This window comes from Doryrhamphus excisus, linkage group LG12 (genome assembly GCF_037039965.1).
Source record: "Doryrhamphus excisus strain RoL-2023G ecotype Guam linkage group LG12, RoL_Dexc_Guam_v1.1, whole genome shotgun sequence".
NCBI classification, from domain to species: Eukaryota; Metazoa; Chordata; class Actinopteri; order Syngnathiformes; family Syngnathidae; genus Doryrhamphus; species Doryrhamphus excisus.
Genome location: NC_136368.1, coordinates 20634871 through 20648418, shown reverse-complemented (window position 1 = coordinate 20648418; position 13548 = coordinate 20634871). Strand labels below are relative to the sequence as shown.

The 13548-nt window shown below is 44.7% G+C and overlaps 1 protein-coding gene across 1 annotated transcript in view; it reads right to left on the bottom strand.

Annotated features, from left to right (window-relative positions):
* The window catches only part of anos1 (anosmin 1), a 63949-nt gene that overhangs the window by 15878 nt on the left and 34523 nt on the right, over positions 1 to 13548 (bottom strand). Inside the window, exons 3-5 of the mRNA XM_078795191.1 lie at positions 8730 to 8792; positions 7163 to 7385; positions 2398 to 2582 (exon numbers count right to left, since the gene is read on the bottom strand). Coding sequence (XP_078651317.1) covers positions 2398 to 2582; positions 7163 to 7385; positions 8730 to 8792 — 471 coding nt within the window. The remainder of the gene's footprint in view (positions 1 to 2397; positions 2583 to 7162; positions 7386 to 8729; positions 8793 to 13548) is intronic.

Sequence of the window (13548 nt, the reverse complement as noted above, 5' to 3'; positions counted from 1 at the left end):
TCTGTGGATAAGGAAAATGCTGGAAAAGCAGGAATCCTACATACTTTTCTGACTTGTTTTGTAGTGTGGAATATTAGAAAAGATAATATATAGCATAATATAGCGAAGTTCGAGGTAGCCAATGAAGCGTTTAAACCCGACACACAAAAAAGTGTCACATTGACTCGGCACATTTCAACACCTGTTAGCCAGCAACTAAAAATAGTGCCTTGTCGTACCTGCTTATTTTCTCACGAGGGTCGCGGGGGGTTGCTGGAGCCTATCCCAGCTGTCTTTGGACAGCCAATCACAGGGCACATATAGACAAACAACCATTCACACTCACATTCATACCTATGGACAATTTGGAGTCGCTAATTAACCTAGCATGTTTTTGGAATGTGGGAGGAACCGAACATAAACATTCCAAAAAATGTAAATATTATTTATGTCTTAATTGTTTATGCCTTATATGTATTATTTTCTGTTATGTTTACTATAAATGTGTGTAAAAGTGACTATAGGGGTGTTATTTCATGTCGAGAGGTCTCTAATAATGTTCATTCATTCATTCATTTTCTACCGCTTATCCTCACGAGGGTGGCGGGGGTGCTGGAGCCTATCACAGCTGTCTTTTGGGCAAGAGGCGGGGTACACCTTGGACTGGTGGCCAGACAATCACAGGGCACATATAGACAAACAACCATTCACACTCACATTCATACCTATGGACAATTTGGAGTGGCTAATTAACCTAGCCGGAGAAAACTCACGCATGCACGGGGAGAACATGCAAACTCAACAGGGTTGAATTGAACCCTGGTCTCCTAGCTGTGAGGTCTGCGCGCTAACCACTCGACCGCCGTGCAGCCCTACCTGGTTATTATGCCAATAAAAAAGTGTCAATCCAGTATTAATATTGGGCAAAAAAAAAACTTGGTCCTGCATCTCCAATCTCCGATATTGGTGCTCCAAAACAAGCAGTGGATTCCGTACAAAACCCAACATGATCACAGCAAGTGTTTGCTGACATGCTAGCAAAGTAGCGACTAGCATAGGTCAGTGATAACAGCTGTGTGGCGGTAAAACGACGTCTCAGATGAGTGCAAAACTTGTCATGCACAAGTTTCCCGCAGCGGTACACATGTGGGGAAGTTTAATACGATGAACCCCGTCGTGCATATGAAGCAGCATCACGCACGAAAACGCCGAAAAATCATTAGCTCAAACAGAAAAGAGCCAACCCCTGTCGGTGGTGAGTAATGTCTGGTTTAAACGCTTCATTGGGCACCTCGAACTTCGCTATATTATGCTATGTATTATCTTTTTTAATATTCCACACTACAAAACAAGTCAGAAAAGGATGTAGGATTCATGCTTTTCCAGCATTTTCCTTATCCGCAGACAACGAAAAAGTTGTTGTTTACGTTAATTTACATGTTTTGACGGTTTCCAGGATCGACATTGTGTTTTTTAAAACCGCACCAAACATGATCTCTTCTATCGTGTAGTTGCGTCATCACCTCGGTTTGCCTCCTTCTAACAAAAGACGGATAAGTATGTCTTTGTCATCAGGCTGAAAAAAACGTACAAAAATGTCTTTTGTGAGCAAATGAGTTAATAACACACAATGGCCAGGTCCCTTTTCAAAAAAAGAGATTCTATATCTCAATAAAATAAAAGTCACATTTTTAAAAGTACAGTAACCTCCCATTTATCACGGTTAATTGGTTTCCTTCTTTATAAATATAATGGTTTCATAGTTACAACCTTCTGAATATGGTTCACATTATTAGACCACTCTAGACCACTTTACACTCTTATTATCAAAATAATACACATATTTAAGAAATTAATAAGACATATTGGATACTTTTGGATTAAATATGCCTTTTTTTAAATACCAGGCCACAGTTAACCACGAAACAGCGGTAATTGATTAATTTATTTTAAAAAGCCACGGTAATGTGAAACTGTGAAATTTGAACCCCAAAGTGGCGAGTGGACGATTGCACATCCATTTTGAAGATACAATTCAAGCATAGCGACGCGGTGGTCGAGTGGTTAGCGCACAGAGCTAGGAGACCAGGGTTCAATTCCACCCTCGTGGGTTTTCTCCGGGTACTCCGGTTTCCTCCCACATTCCAAAAACATGCTAGGTTAATTAGCCACTCCAAATTGTCCATAGGTATGAATGTGAGTGTGAATGGTTGTTTGTCTATATGTGTCCTGGGATTGGCTGGCCACCGCCTCTCGCCCGAAGACAGCTGGGATAGGCTCCAGCAATCCCGCAGTAGAAAATGAATGAATGAATGAATTCAAGCATACGCATAAGGACATGTACAAGATCTGTTGTTGTGATGTACTACTAGCATACTAGCAAAGCCCCGTCGTATTTTTCATGTGTCACGTTCCTACCTGTGCGATGGTCATCCACTCCGTCGCGTCATCCTCGCTGGGATGGATGCCAAAGTTCCAGCGGCGCTGCACCACGTAGAGGACAGGCTCCACGGATATGTTGAACTTGGAGGACCAGCGGATCTCCAAGTGACCCGAGGGCAGCTCGGCAAACACCAGCTCTTTCCTGGGCTTCAGGGGGACTCCTAACGGCGCGGCGCAGAGGAAGAGCACAGCGGTTTGGAAGTTAATGCGGCGTTTTATTCATTTTGCGCAAAAAAAAAACCACACTTAAGAACAAATGCAGAACGAGACGTGAGCTCACTGGGTCAACAGCCTCTTCTCTCCACTGTGACACATCGCGACATGGCGTTGGAGGTTGACGCGCATCACCGCAATTTACATTCAGCCTGCAAAGCCACTCGCTCAATAAACGCCATGTTATGAAGTGCAGGAGTCTGCAGGATCGGAAGATGGGAGCGTTGGCTTCGTTGATAATGAGACGGGAATGGGAGTATTCCGTCAATAAGCTGTCAAGCACTTTAGGAGGTTCTGTTGGACCTCTGCTGTCCGAGGAACGCTCCAGGCTACCGCAAGGCTAGTTGGTGAGCAACATGATGAAGACTCGGAGCGCTTTATCGAATTATAACTCCTCATAAAAGCCATCGAATGAACACTGGACGATGAAGAAAGACTTTTGTTACGTGCGTCCGATAACAACGTTCTACATGCGTACAGCTGGGGGTCGTTGCACTGCGGTTTCACAACTCTTGTGGCGCGGTCACTGTGTGTGTTTGTGTGCGTGCGACGTGTCACATTTCCTGCGCCGCAATGTGCGCCAAAGTAACCACAGCATTCCTCCTTTCCCTGCGTCTTAGCTCATCTTCCCACAAAGTCACCCAAGTCCTGGTGCAGACACACAAACCGCGCTTGCACATACGCACCAGCGCACCGGCGCACCGGCGCACCGGCGCACCAACGCACATCTGCTCGCTGCCTCTCTCCTTCCTGCAACATGTGGGAGGGTATCAAATGCACTTTTCTTTCACTTTTGCAGCTTCCAAAGATAACTTTGGAGTCGGGCCCGTTCCAAGAATCACACAGCGTTCATTTTTTTAAATGGCCGACATGCGCGCTCCAGGCAACGTGACGTAACCGCCCGCTGTCGGAGCAGCGTCCACAGGAAAGCGTCCATTCATGTCTTCATCCTGCCAGCAATTAGAAACCAGGAATATCATTTCTCACCGCTAACTTGCACGCTGTCGTTAGAAGTGCGCTAATCACGCGAGTGGCGGTAAAGCGTTACCATCGGCCAAGGAAGGCTAATTAAACGTAATCATTGTGCTCCGTTTTCAAGCTTATGATACTCCAAGACATTTGCATTTCTATCACAGAAAGTGCCGTTTTGATAATGTTACATTTTTTATGAAAACACTCGGGCTGCACGGTGAAAAGTGGTTAGCGTGCAGGCTTCGCAGCTAGGAGACCAGGGTTCAATTCCACCTTCGGGCATCTCTGTGTGGAGTTTGCATGTTCCCGCCGTGCATGTGTGGGTTTTCTCCGGGTACTCCGGTTTCCTCCCACATTCCAAAAAACATGCTAGGTTAATGTGTGTTATTGTCACATGATGTGTACTATAGGGTTGTTATTTCATGTCTACAGGGCTCCAAACCTGTTTCGGTAGGTCATAAGCAGGTTTTATTCCAAAAACATGCTCGGTTAATTGGCCACTCCAAATTGTCCATCTCGGCTGCACGGCGGTCTAGTGGTTAGCGCGCAGACCTCACAGCTAGGAGACCCGAGTTCAATCCCACCCTGTGTGGAGTTTGCATGTTCTCCCCGTGCATGCGTGGGTTTTCTCCGGGTACTCCGGTTTCCTCCCACATTCCAAAAACATGCTAGGTTAATTAGCCACTCCAAATTGTCCATAGGTATGAATGTGAGTGTGAATGGTTGTTTGTCTATATGTGCCCTGTGATTGGCTGGCCACCAGTCCAGGGTGTACCCCGCCTCTCGTCCAAAGACAGCTGGGATAGGCTCCAGGTAGAAAATTAATGAATGAATGAGTGTAAAGGTGACTGTAGGGGTGTTATTTAAGGTCTAGAGGGCTCTAATAATGTTAAAAACTGTATTTAGAAGGTCATTAACAGGTTCTCGGCTGCACGGCGGTCTAGTGGTTAGCGTGCAGACCTCACAGCTAGGAGACCCAAGTTCAATCCCACCCTGTTTGCAGTTTGCATGTTTTCCCCGTGCATGCGTGGGTTTTCTCCGGGTACTCCGGTTTCCTCCCACATTCCAAAAACATGCTAGGTTAATTAGCCACTCCAAATTGTCCATAGGTATGAATGTGAGTGTGAATGGTTGTTTGTCTATATGTGGCCCATGATTGGCCACACATTGACCGGTCCAGGGTGTACCCAGCTTCTCGCCTGAAGACAGCTGGGATAGGCTCCAGCACCCCCTGCGACGCTTGTGAGGATAAGCGGTAGAAAATGAATGAATGAATGAATGAATGAATGAATGAATGAATGAATCCCACCTGAAGAAAGTGGCTGCATATTGCAGTGGTATCAGGAGCCCCGTTGGGGGTCCCAAGATGTTCAGGCACATTTAGAGACATCTGAGAGTGATCTCGCTGGGGGGAAATGCTCTATTTCACTGTGCTTGTGTTTGCTAATGGCTTCCAGCATCATGGCTCATGGTGGCGGAGGCTGCACCCATCGCGTACGTTACGTGAACACATAGAAACAATTATACTCTTTAAACCATGAGCTACTAATTAGACCTTTAACACAGAGGAGAACCGCAGCAGCAATTTGGCTGGAACCTTCACCAAAATGTTTGTGTAATTCTGCATAAATGTAGCGGCAACAGCAAGCTGTCACGCGCTCCCTGAAGTCATCAAGTAGTCGGCTGCTTGTGAAGGTCTCAAAAAAAAAACACTGGATGGTTTTCATTGACCGGGTCACTGGAGTTTTCAAGGTTAGGGTTCTTTTCATCTTTCCACGTTAACATTCTGTTCACCTTTTGGGGGCATGACATCTTGACATCTGCCATGGAGTCTCTCTCTCTCTCTTGAGATTGTTCCGCCATCTGCGTCCACGAGCTCGCGTTCCAGATTGCGTGCACTTGCCTCTCATTACCGAACGCAGCGAGGACATGATTGCGGCGCAATGTGACTGCGGCGTGATTAAAAGCAGGCCGTGGCAGCCGCGGTTCAAAGATCGATGCCGTTCTCATCCTACGCCGCTCTCTGTTTTGGCCTGGAGCTGACGTGCTGACGGCGGACGCGACGGCGTTCCAGTTACCATCTCGCCGAGCTCACTTAACGACTCAACGCCCTCACAGCGGGCGACTTAAGAACTACTAAATTGTTTTACTGGAGTCTTAAAGTCGTGTGAATAGAAATTGGACATTTGTGGCGCCTGCTATGGGTGGCGTGACCATGTTTTGGTTACCAAAAACCAGGACACTCAGCCGGGCAATGAGATACTCGAAGTTTAATCCCTTCCACTTTGCAGTTGCACCATCGCTTGCTCATTGTATTGTGGTTTTAAAAACAAAACAAAAAAAATAAATAAATGATCGCCGTTTTGTGGTTTACTAGAGCGTTTATTATTAGTCAAATAATATCGAACGATAAGCCATGAGACTACATTAGATTACCACTGATGGTCCAAACATGAGGACAACCATGTGGAAGTGGTTAAGTTTTTGTCTTCCTATTTAGTCTTTTCTCCGCACACTGTTTGAAACCCTTTCTTTAGTTTAAAATAAATAAATGAGGGCTAATTAGTTTATTTGTGAACAAGCAATGGCTTGTGTCCCTGCAATGAGCCCATAGTCTGCGCACAAGCAATGTGGTGTAAACATACCTAATAGGTATGTTGTAGGGCTGTTATTTCATGTATACAGGACTCTAATAATGGTGAAAAAACTTATTTAGAAAGTCATAAACATGTTTTCAATGCTGTAATTACTAAAATATTCAATTTATTAATTTATTCGCTGAAAGATAATAGAAACAACAACTGTTTTTTGGAGAGAAGATGTGTTCAAACAGACTTTTCTGACCTCACAGCTAGGAGACCAGGGTTCAATTCCACCCTCGGGGCATCTCTGTGTGGAGTTTGCATGCTCTCCCCGTGCATGCGTGGGTTTTCTCCGGGTACTCCGGTTTCCTCCCACATTCCAAAAACATGCTAGGTTAATTAGCCACTCCAAATTGTCCATAGGTATGAATGTGAGTGTGAATGGTTGTTTGTCTATATGTGCCCTGTGATTGGCTGGCCACCAGTCCAGGGTGTACCCCGCCTCTCTCGCCCGAAGACAGCTGGGATAGGCTCCAGCACCCCTACGACCCTTGTTAGGATAAGTGGTAGAAAATGAATGAATGAATGAATGAATGAATGTACTGTACAGGCCAAAAATACCTAGCTGTGGACCACAAATGGCCCCCAGGCCACACTTTGGACACCCTTGATGTAGTGTTAAAGTAAAAAAAAATTCTTGAAATTGTATTTGCTAGGAAATATCGAAAAAAAATATCTCAAAAGCGTGGGTTTGACTCCGGTTTCCTCCCACATTCCAAAAACATGCTAGGTTAATTAGCCACTCCAAATTGTCCATAGGTATGAATGTGAGTGTGAATGGTTGTTTGTCTATATGTGCCCTGGGATTGGCTGGCCACCATTCCAGGGTGTACCCCGCTGGGATAGGCTCCAGCGACCCTTGTGATGCAAAGAAAAAGAATGAATGAATGATTATTATTAGCGAGCACAGTCACCTTTGTAGAGGTTCTTGGGGAGCTGGCAGGTGTGGCCACACCCGTTGGAGCAGCACTTTTTGACGGCCGAACATTCTCCGTCCTCCTCGCAGCTCTCCACGCAGGCCGCCGCAAAGCCACTGGCCTTCTCCGGGGCGGGACAGTCGCCCTGCTTGACGCCCTCGATGGACTTGAGAAACTCGCAGCTGGTGAGACACTCGTAATGCTTCTTGGGAAACAGGGGCTAGAGGGGTGGGGGAGGGGGGGGGGACACGTCAGACTTAGTTTCATACATTTACCACCGAAAATTAATTAAAGCTGATTTCCCCGGAGCCCAAGAGCAAAATAACACCATCACAGTGGAAAAGCTGAAGTCGTACAATTGGGAATTTGAGCGCGGTTTCAGGTGGAAATATTCCTCGGAAGCCTTTGGAGATCCACCTCCATCATGCCTGACATCCCCTGGGATTTGCCTGTTCTTTTTCACGTTTGCAACACTTTTAAAAAGATGGACGACGTCATGAGCGTACCGCGTGAGAGCTGTCATCGGTAGTCCTTTGCTTTTTCTTTGGCTTTTTTCCCCACACTCAATAGAGGGGTGAATGTAAGGCAAGTACACTGCGAGCTAAGGTCGAGAATTTCATGTTTGTTTTTCAAAAATGATTGCTGTTTTGTGGTGGATTATGGTCTATTATTAAGCAAATATTATCTTACATTACATTACCTTAACATGGAGTCAGCCACATACTGTACTGAAAAAACTTATCCTCCCATTCAGTGTGGAAGTGGTGCATTTTTGGCTTCTCACTTTGTCCTTCTTTCCTCGCTCAGTTTCAAACCCTTTTTTTAAGTTTAGAATAATTAAATTCGAGGCTAACTTGTTAGCGCGGTAGCCGTCTCTTATGTCCCTGTGGAGATCCTGCATGTATAGAGATGTAAACAAAGCCAGCAGTCGTGCATAATGTGAGTTATTGTGTGTTATTGTCACATGATGTGTACTATAGGGTTGTTATTTCATGTCTACAGGGCTCCAAACCTGTTTCGGTCGGTCATAAACAGGTTTTATTCCAAAAACATGCTAGGTTAATTAGCGACTCCAAATTGTCCATAGGTATGAATGTGAGTGTGAATGGTTGTTTGTCTATATGTGCCCTGTGATTGGCTGGCCACCAGTCCAGGGTGTACCCCGCCTCTCGCCTGAAGACAGCTGGGATAGGCTCCAGCACCCCCCTCGACCCTCGTGAGGATAAGTGGTAGAAAATGAATGAAAATTAAATTAAATTAAATTAAATTAAATTAAATTAAATTAAATTAAATTAAATTAAATTAAATTAAATTAAATTAAATTAAATTAAATTAAATTAAATTAAATTAAATTAAATTAAATTAAATTAAATTAAATTAAATTAAATTAAATTAAGAAAGCTCAGTAAAAGTGAACTTTTACTAATTGTAAAAGTACCAGATGAAGGGGTAGGATTTAATAAGCTTTGCTTCTTCCTACTCCTTTTGGACATGTGGAACTGGGAACTGATTATGGGATGCACTCAATTGTACTAATACAAATATAACCTTGCTCAGGACATACCTCACATAAATCCTGGCACTGGTTTTCCTTCAGGTCCCAGGATTCCTTGCAGGGCTCCAGGCACTGTCATAAAAAAAGGAGAAAAAAGTGTCAAGTACATGAAAAGATCAGGTGCTGCAGTTCCTCATCACAAAGGCCCCACGCCTCCCTTTGCCACGGATGCCCCGCATACCTCGAAAACAGTTCAACAACCCCCGTCAGGTTGGGTCCATAATGAGCAGACAGACACGCCCTGTCTCTTGTAATCTCCCTGCTTGATGTGGCCCCTGACGGGTCCCTTCTTCATGCCTGAACAGCATGAACCCACCACCACCACCAGCACCACCAGCACCCTCCCAAACTGTCTGCACCTCATTCTCCGCAGACTGCCGCTTCACCTGCTCCTCATTTTCATGTCCAGGCCTGATACTGTCTGGAAAACCGGGAGCAAACTCCTCCTCTTTAACGCCGACTTCACACAACAACGTTCAAGTTCTTGGGATTCCCTTCTTTAAAAAAAACAATAACACATGGAACGCATTTGGAAAACATTTGGCTAAATGGGCTTGAGCAAGGCACCATTTTGACAAACATAATAGGATGATAGAATTTAGAAGAAGTCATTTGGTTTAAAAAAAAAAAAAGCGTTTAATCCATCATTTCACCCCAAATGAATCACATTCAATAAGAGTGACTGTGCATCCGTGCACGGCCAATAGAACCTGGCACACACAGCCTCGGGGGCGGGGGGCGGAGGGTGGGGGCGGGGGTCCACATGTGACTGAGAGAGAGTGAAGGGGTTCTACGGTACCGAGGGTGTCGGCCTTTTGAGAGTCGGCATGAAATCACTAAGTGGTGCCAGACTGCATCTCTGAAGTAACCGGAGCGGCCCAAAACCGCACCGCACCGCGCCGCGCCGCGCCACGCCGAGCCGAGCCAAAGCCGCTCGTTGTGCACATGCCTGGTCTTAGTCTTAGCGCTGTGACACCGCGACATAGTTGCTCGCTTTTCAACACATTCTTGATCCGGGATGCTGCGATCGTTTTGCAGCGGGGTGGTGGAAACATGGCGGATAACGCCAAGGCACTGGAGCACATGTCAGGGTTGGGCCCACCAAGAGATCTCGTTTTGGCAGGGAGGGAAAAGAACAATGAATGAATGAAGAAGAACAATGAACTATACATCTCGGGTGTCCAAAGTGTGGCTCGGGGACCATTTGCGTCTCATAACTGTTTTTTTTTTTGGGGGGGGGGGGTGTTGGCCTTTTTTGGCACATTTTATAGCTATAATTTAAATATGATGAAAAAAAGTCATATTAAAATGAGTAAAAAAAGCTGCAATTTTCCAAAAATAAACTCATAATATTATTAAAAAAAATAAATAAATAATAAAAAAAATTAAAAAATAAAGTCGTTTGTGAACCATATTTTTTCTTAATATTTGATGCTGCTAAAACGACATTATTGTAATAATCCCCTGAATATTTTGACTTTATTTTTTATTCTCAGCTGTTTTTCAATCCTGCTGTTATTTTCTCCTAATTGTCCGACTATTTCCACTTTCTTCTTGTAAATGTTCTTCTCCTAATCGTGACGGTACTCCTATAATATTTTGACTTTATTCTCATAACATAACATTTTCCGCAACAAAATTTTCCCATAATGAGAACTTTATTTGTTGTTTTATTTATTTTTTATAACATTACCGCTCCCACCCTCGGCCATCTCTGTGTGGCGTTTACATGTTCTCCGCGTGCATGCGTGGGTTTTCTCCGGGTACTCCGGTTTCCTCCCACATTCCAAAAACATGCTAGGTTAATTAGCCACTCCAAATTGTCCATAGGTATGAATGTGAGTGTGAATGGTTGTTTGTCTATATGTGCCCTGTGATTGGCTGGTGTACCCCGCCTCGTGCTGGGATAGGCTCCAGCACCCCCCGCGACCCTTGTGAGGATAAGTGGTAGAAAATAAATAAATGAATATGCAAAGGTCTTTTGAATGACTTTTTTTTGTCTTAATATTTATGCTTTTTTCTCGTACAATTAGTGCGGATTTTTCACTTTTTGCTGTTTGAAAAAAAAATGAATGTAGAATGTGCCAATAAAAAAACAGCAGTGCGCCACAAATGTCCTTCTGTGGTTCTAATTTATGTATGATGTTAGACCTCAGCTTCCTTATCTGTCAAATCATTAAAATTCCATATATAAAAAAAATAACAAAAAATTGCATAAATGAAAAACAAACAAAAAAATGTAATATAAAAAAATTGCATATATAAAAAAAATTGCATATATAAAAAAATTGCATATATAAAAAACAAAAAAATTGCATATATAAAAAACAAAAAAATTGCATATATAAAAAACAAAAAAATTGCATATATAAAAACAAAAAAAATTGCATATATAAAAAAAACAAACAAAAAATTGCATATATAAAAAGAAATTGCATACATAAAACAGTAATTTTTTAAAGTTAGCTTGGGAATTTTGTGTTCAATACCATCTCCAATATCTATACAACAGTAATCGGCGAGCAGACCTAAGCAATCGCAAGAAGAATGCCGTGTTTATAAGGTACATATGGAAGAGTTGGCTGAATGAGGGCACCGACTGTACAGGCGGACATTAAAGCCAGTGTTGATGCAAGAAACGTTAGAATCCATGGAGGAGGCCGGAGCTCCATTTACGAGCCTTTAATTCGCTCATTAGCCGACTCTGTCGTTATCCCGCCATTGCTAGTGAAAAGTTGATTTGCTTTTTATGGAGTGTGCAGCGCGGGCGGATGATGAAACATAAATCTGGCTTCTGGAGGAACATCCTGCAATCGGGGCCGAGCCCACGCCTGCCTGCCTGCCTGCCAGCTCTCGGTTCCACTTCACTCCGGCGTCAGCTTCCCTGCACCCTGGTCCCCGTGGGCCCGCCTGGTGGGTGTTTCGCAGCTGCGAAAGGGGGGGGGGGGTTTATCCGACAACCTCCTCACAATGCAGATATATCGCCGTGATGATGTCATGCGTGCGCTTGGGAGTTATGACCTTTGAAAGCTCCACAAGAAACTGCCGTCTTACCGCAAAACTTCTCAGTTGCTTCATGCAAAAGTTGTCGCTCTACCCAGGATGCTTTGCAGTTTTATTATCATCTGCTATCTATAATAACGGTGAGCTCATGGCATGACATCCGCGACGCCCCTCCGAGGAGTTCAGAAGGTAGCGGCAATCTCGCAAACGTCGCAACAATAAAGGGCGGCGGCGACGACTTAAGGACGTTCCGCCGGTAAGGCGTCCACACGGTAAAGCCCCTAAATCCCTCCAACAAATCACCGAGCATACGCGCATAAGCCCGAGGATCAGGCTCATTTTACTCATTCAAAGGTCTTGTGTGCACCCACTCAATGCATTCCTCTGGCTTTCTTCTTCAGGATGAATCTCCTTCTGGCTTCCCCACAATCGCATCCATACAAGTGGAAATAGATTCATCATTACCTCGACATGCTTGCGTGCCAGGCAGCATGAATTAGCACCGCTCTAAGGATATTGCAACACAAGCTCAGGCCCTTTTTTTTTTTTTTTTTTTTTTGCCTCTCCATTTAGTCCTCGGTGCAAAATGTTCCCATCAAACAAGGCCCAACAAGTCTAATTGGAATCAGTCATTTGTTCCCAGTCAGACATCCTGATCCTATACGCTAACGCTCAAAACTTTGGTATTTGGGACTTTTTTTTTTCATTCATTTTCTACCACTTATCCTCACGAGGGTCGCGGTGGTGCTGGAGCCTATCCCAGCTGTCTTGGGGGGTGGGGTACACTCTGGACTAACTTGCACGCTAACCACTCGTCTGCCGTGCAGCCGAGAACCCGTTCATGACCTTCTAAATACAGTTTTTAACATTATTAGAGCCCTCTAGACCTTAAATAACACCCCTACAGTCACCTTTACACTCATTCATTTTCTACTGCTTGTCGTCACAAGGGTCGCGGGGGTGCTGGAGCCTATCCCAGCTGTCTTGGGAGGGGGGGTTACACTCTGGACTAACTTGCGCACTAACCACTCGACCGCCGTGCAGCCGAGAACCCATTCATGACCTTCTAAATACAGTTTTTAACATTATTAGAGCCCTCTAGACCTTAAATAACACCCCTACAGTCAGCTTTACACTCATTCATTCATTCATTTTCTACCGCTTGTCGTCACGAGGGTCGCGGGGGGTGCTGGAGCCTATCCCAGCTGTCTTGGGAGGGGGGGTTACACTCTGGACTAACTTGCGCGCTAACCACTCGTCCGCCGTGCAGCCGAGAACCCGTTCATGACCTTCTAAATACAGTTTTTAACATTATTAGAGCCCTCTAGACCTTAAATAACACCCCTACAGTCACCTTTACACTCATTCATTTTCTACTGCTTGTCGTCACAAGGGTCGCGGGGGGTGCTGGAGCCTATCCCTGCTGTCTTGGGGGGGGGTACACTCTGGACTAACTTGCGCACTAACCACTCGTTCGTCGTGCAGCCGAGAACCCATTCATGACCTTCTAAATACAGTTTTTAACATTATTAGAGCCCTCTAGACCTTAAATAACACCCCTACAGTCACCTTTACATTCATTCATTCATTCATTTTCTACCGCTTGTTGTCACAAGGGTCGCGGGGGTGCTGGAGCCTATCCCAGCTGTCTTGGGGGGGAGGGGGTACACTCTGGACTAACTTGCGTGCTAACCACTCGTCCGCCGTGCAGCCGAGAACCCATTCATGACCTTCTAAATACAGTTTTTAAACATTATTAGAGCTCTGTAGACCTTAAATAACACCCCTACAGTCACCTTTACACTCATTCATTTTCTACTGCTTG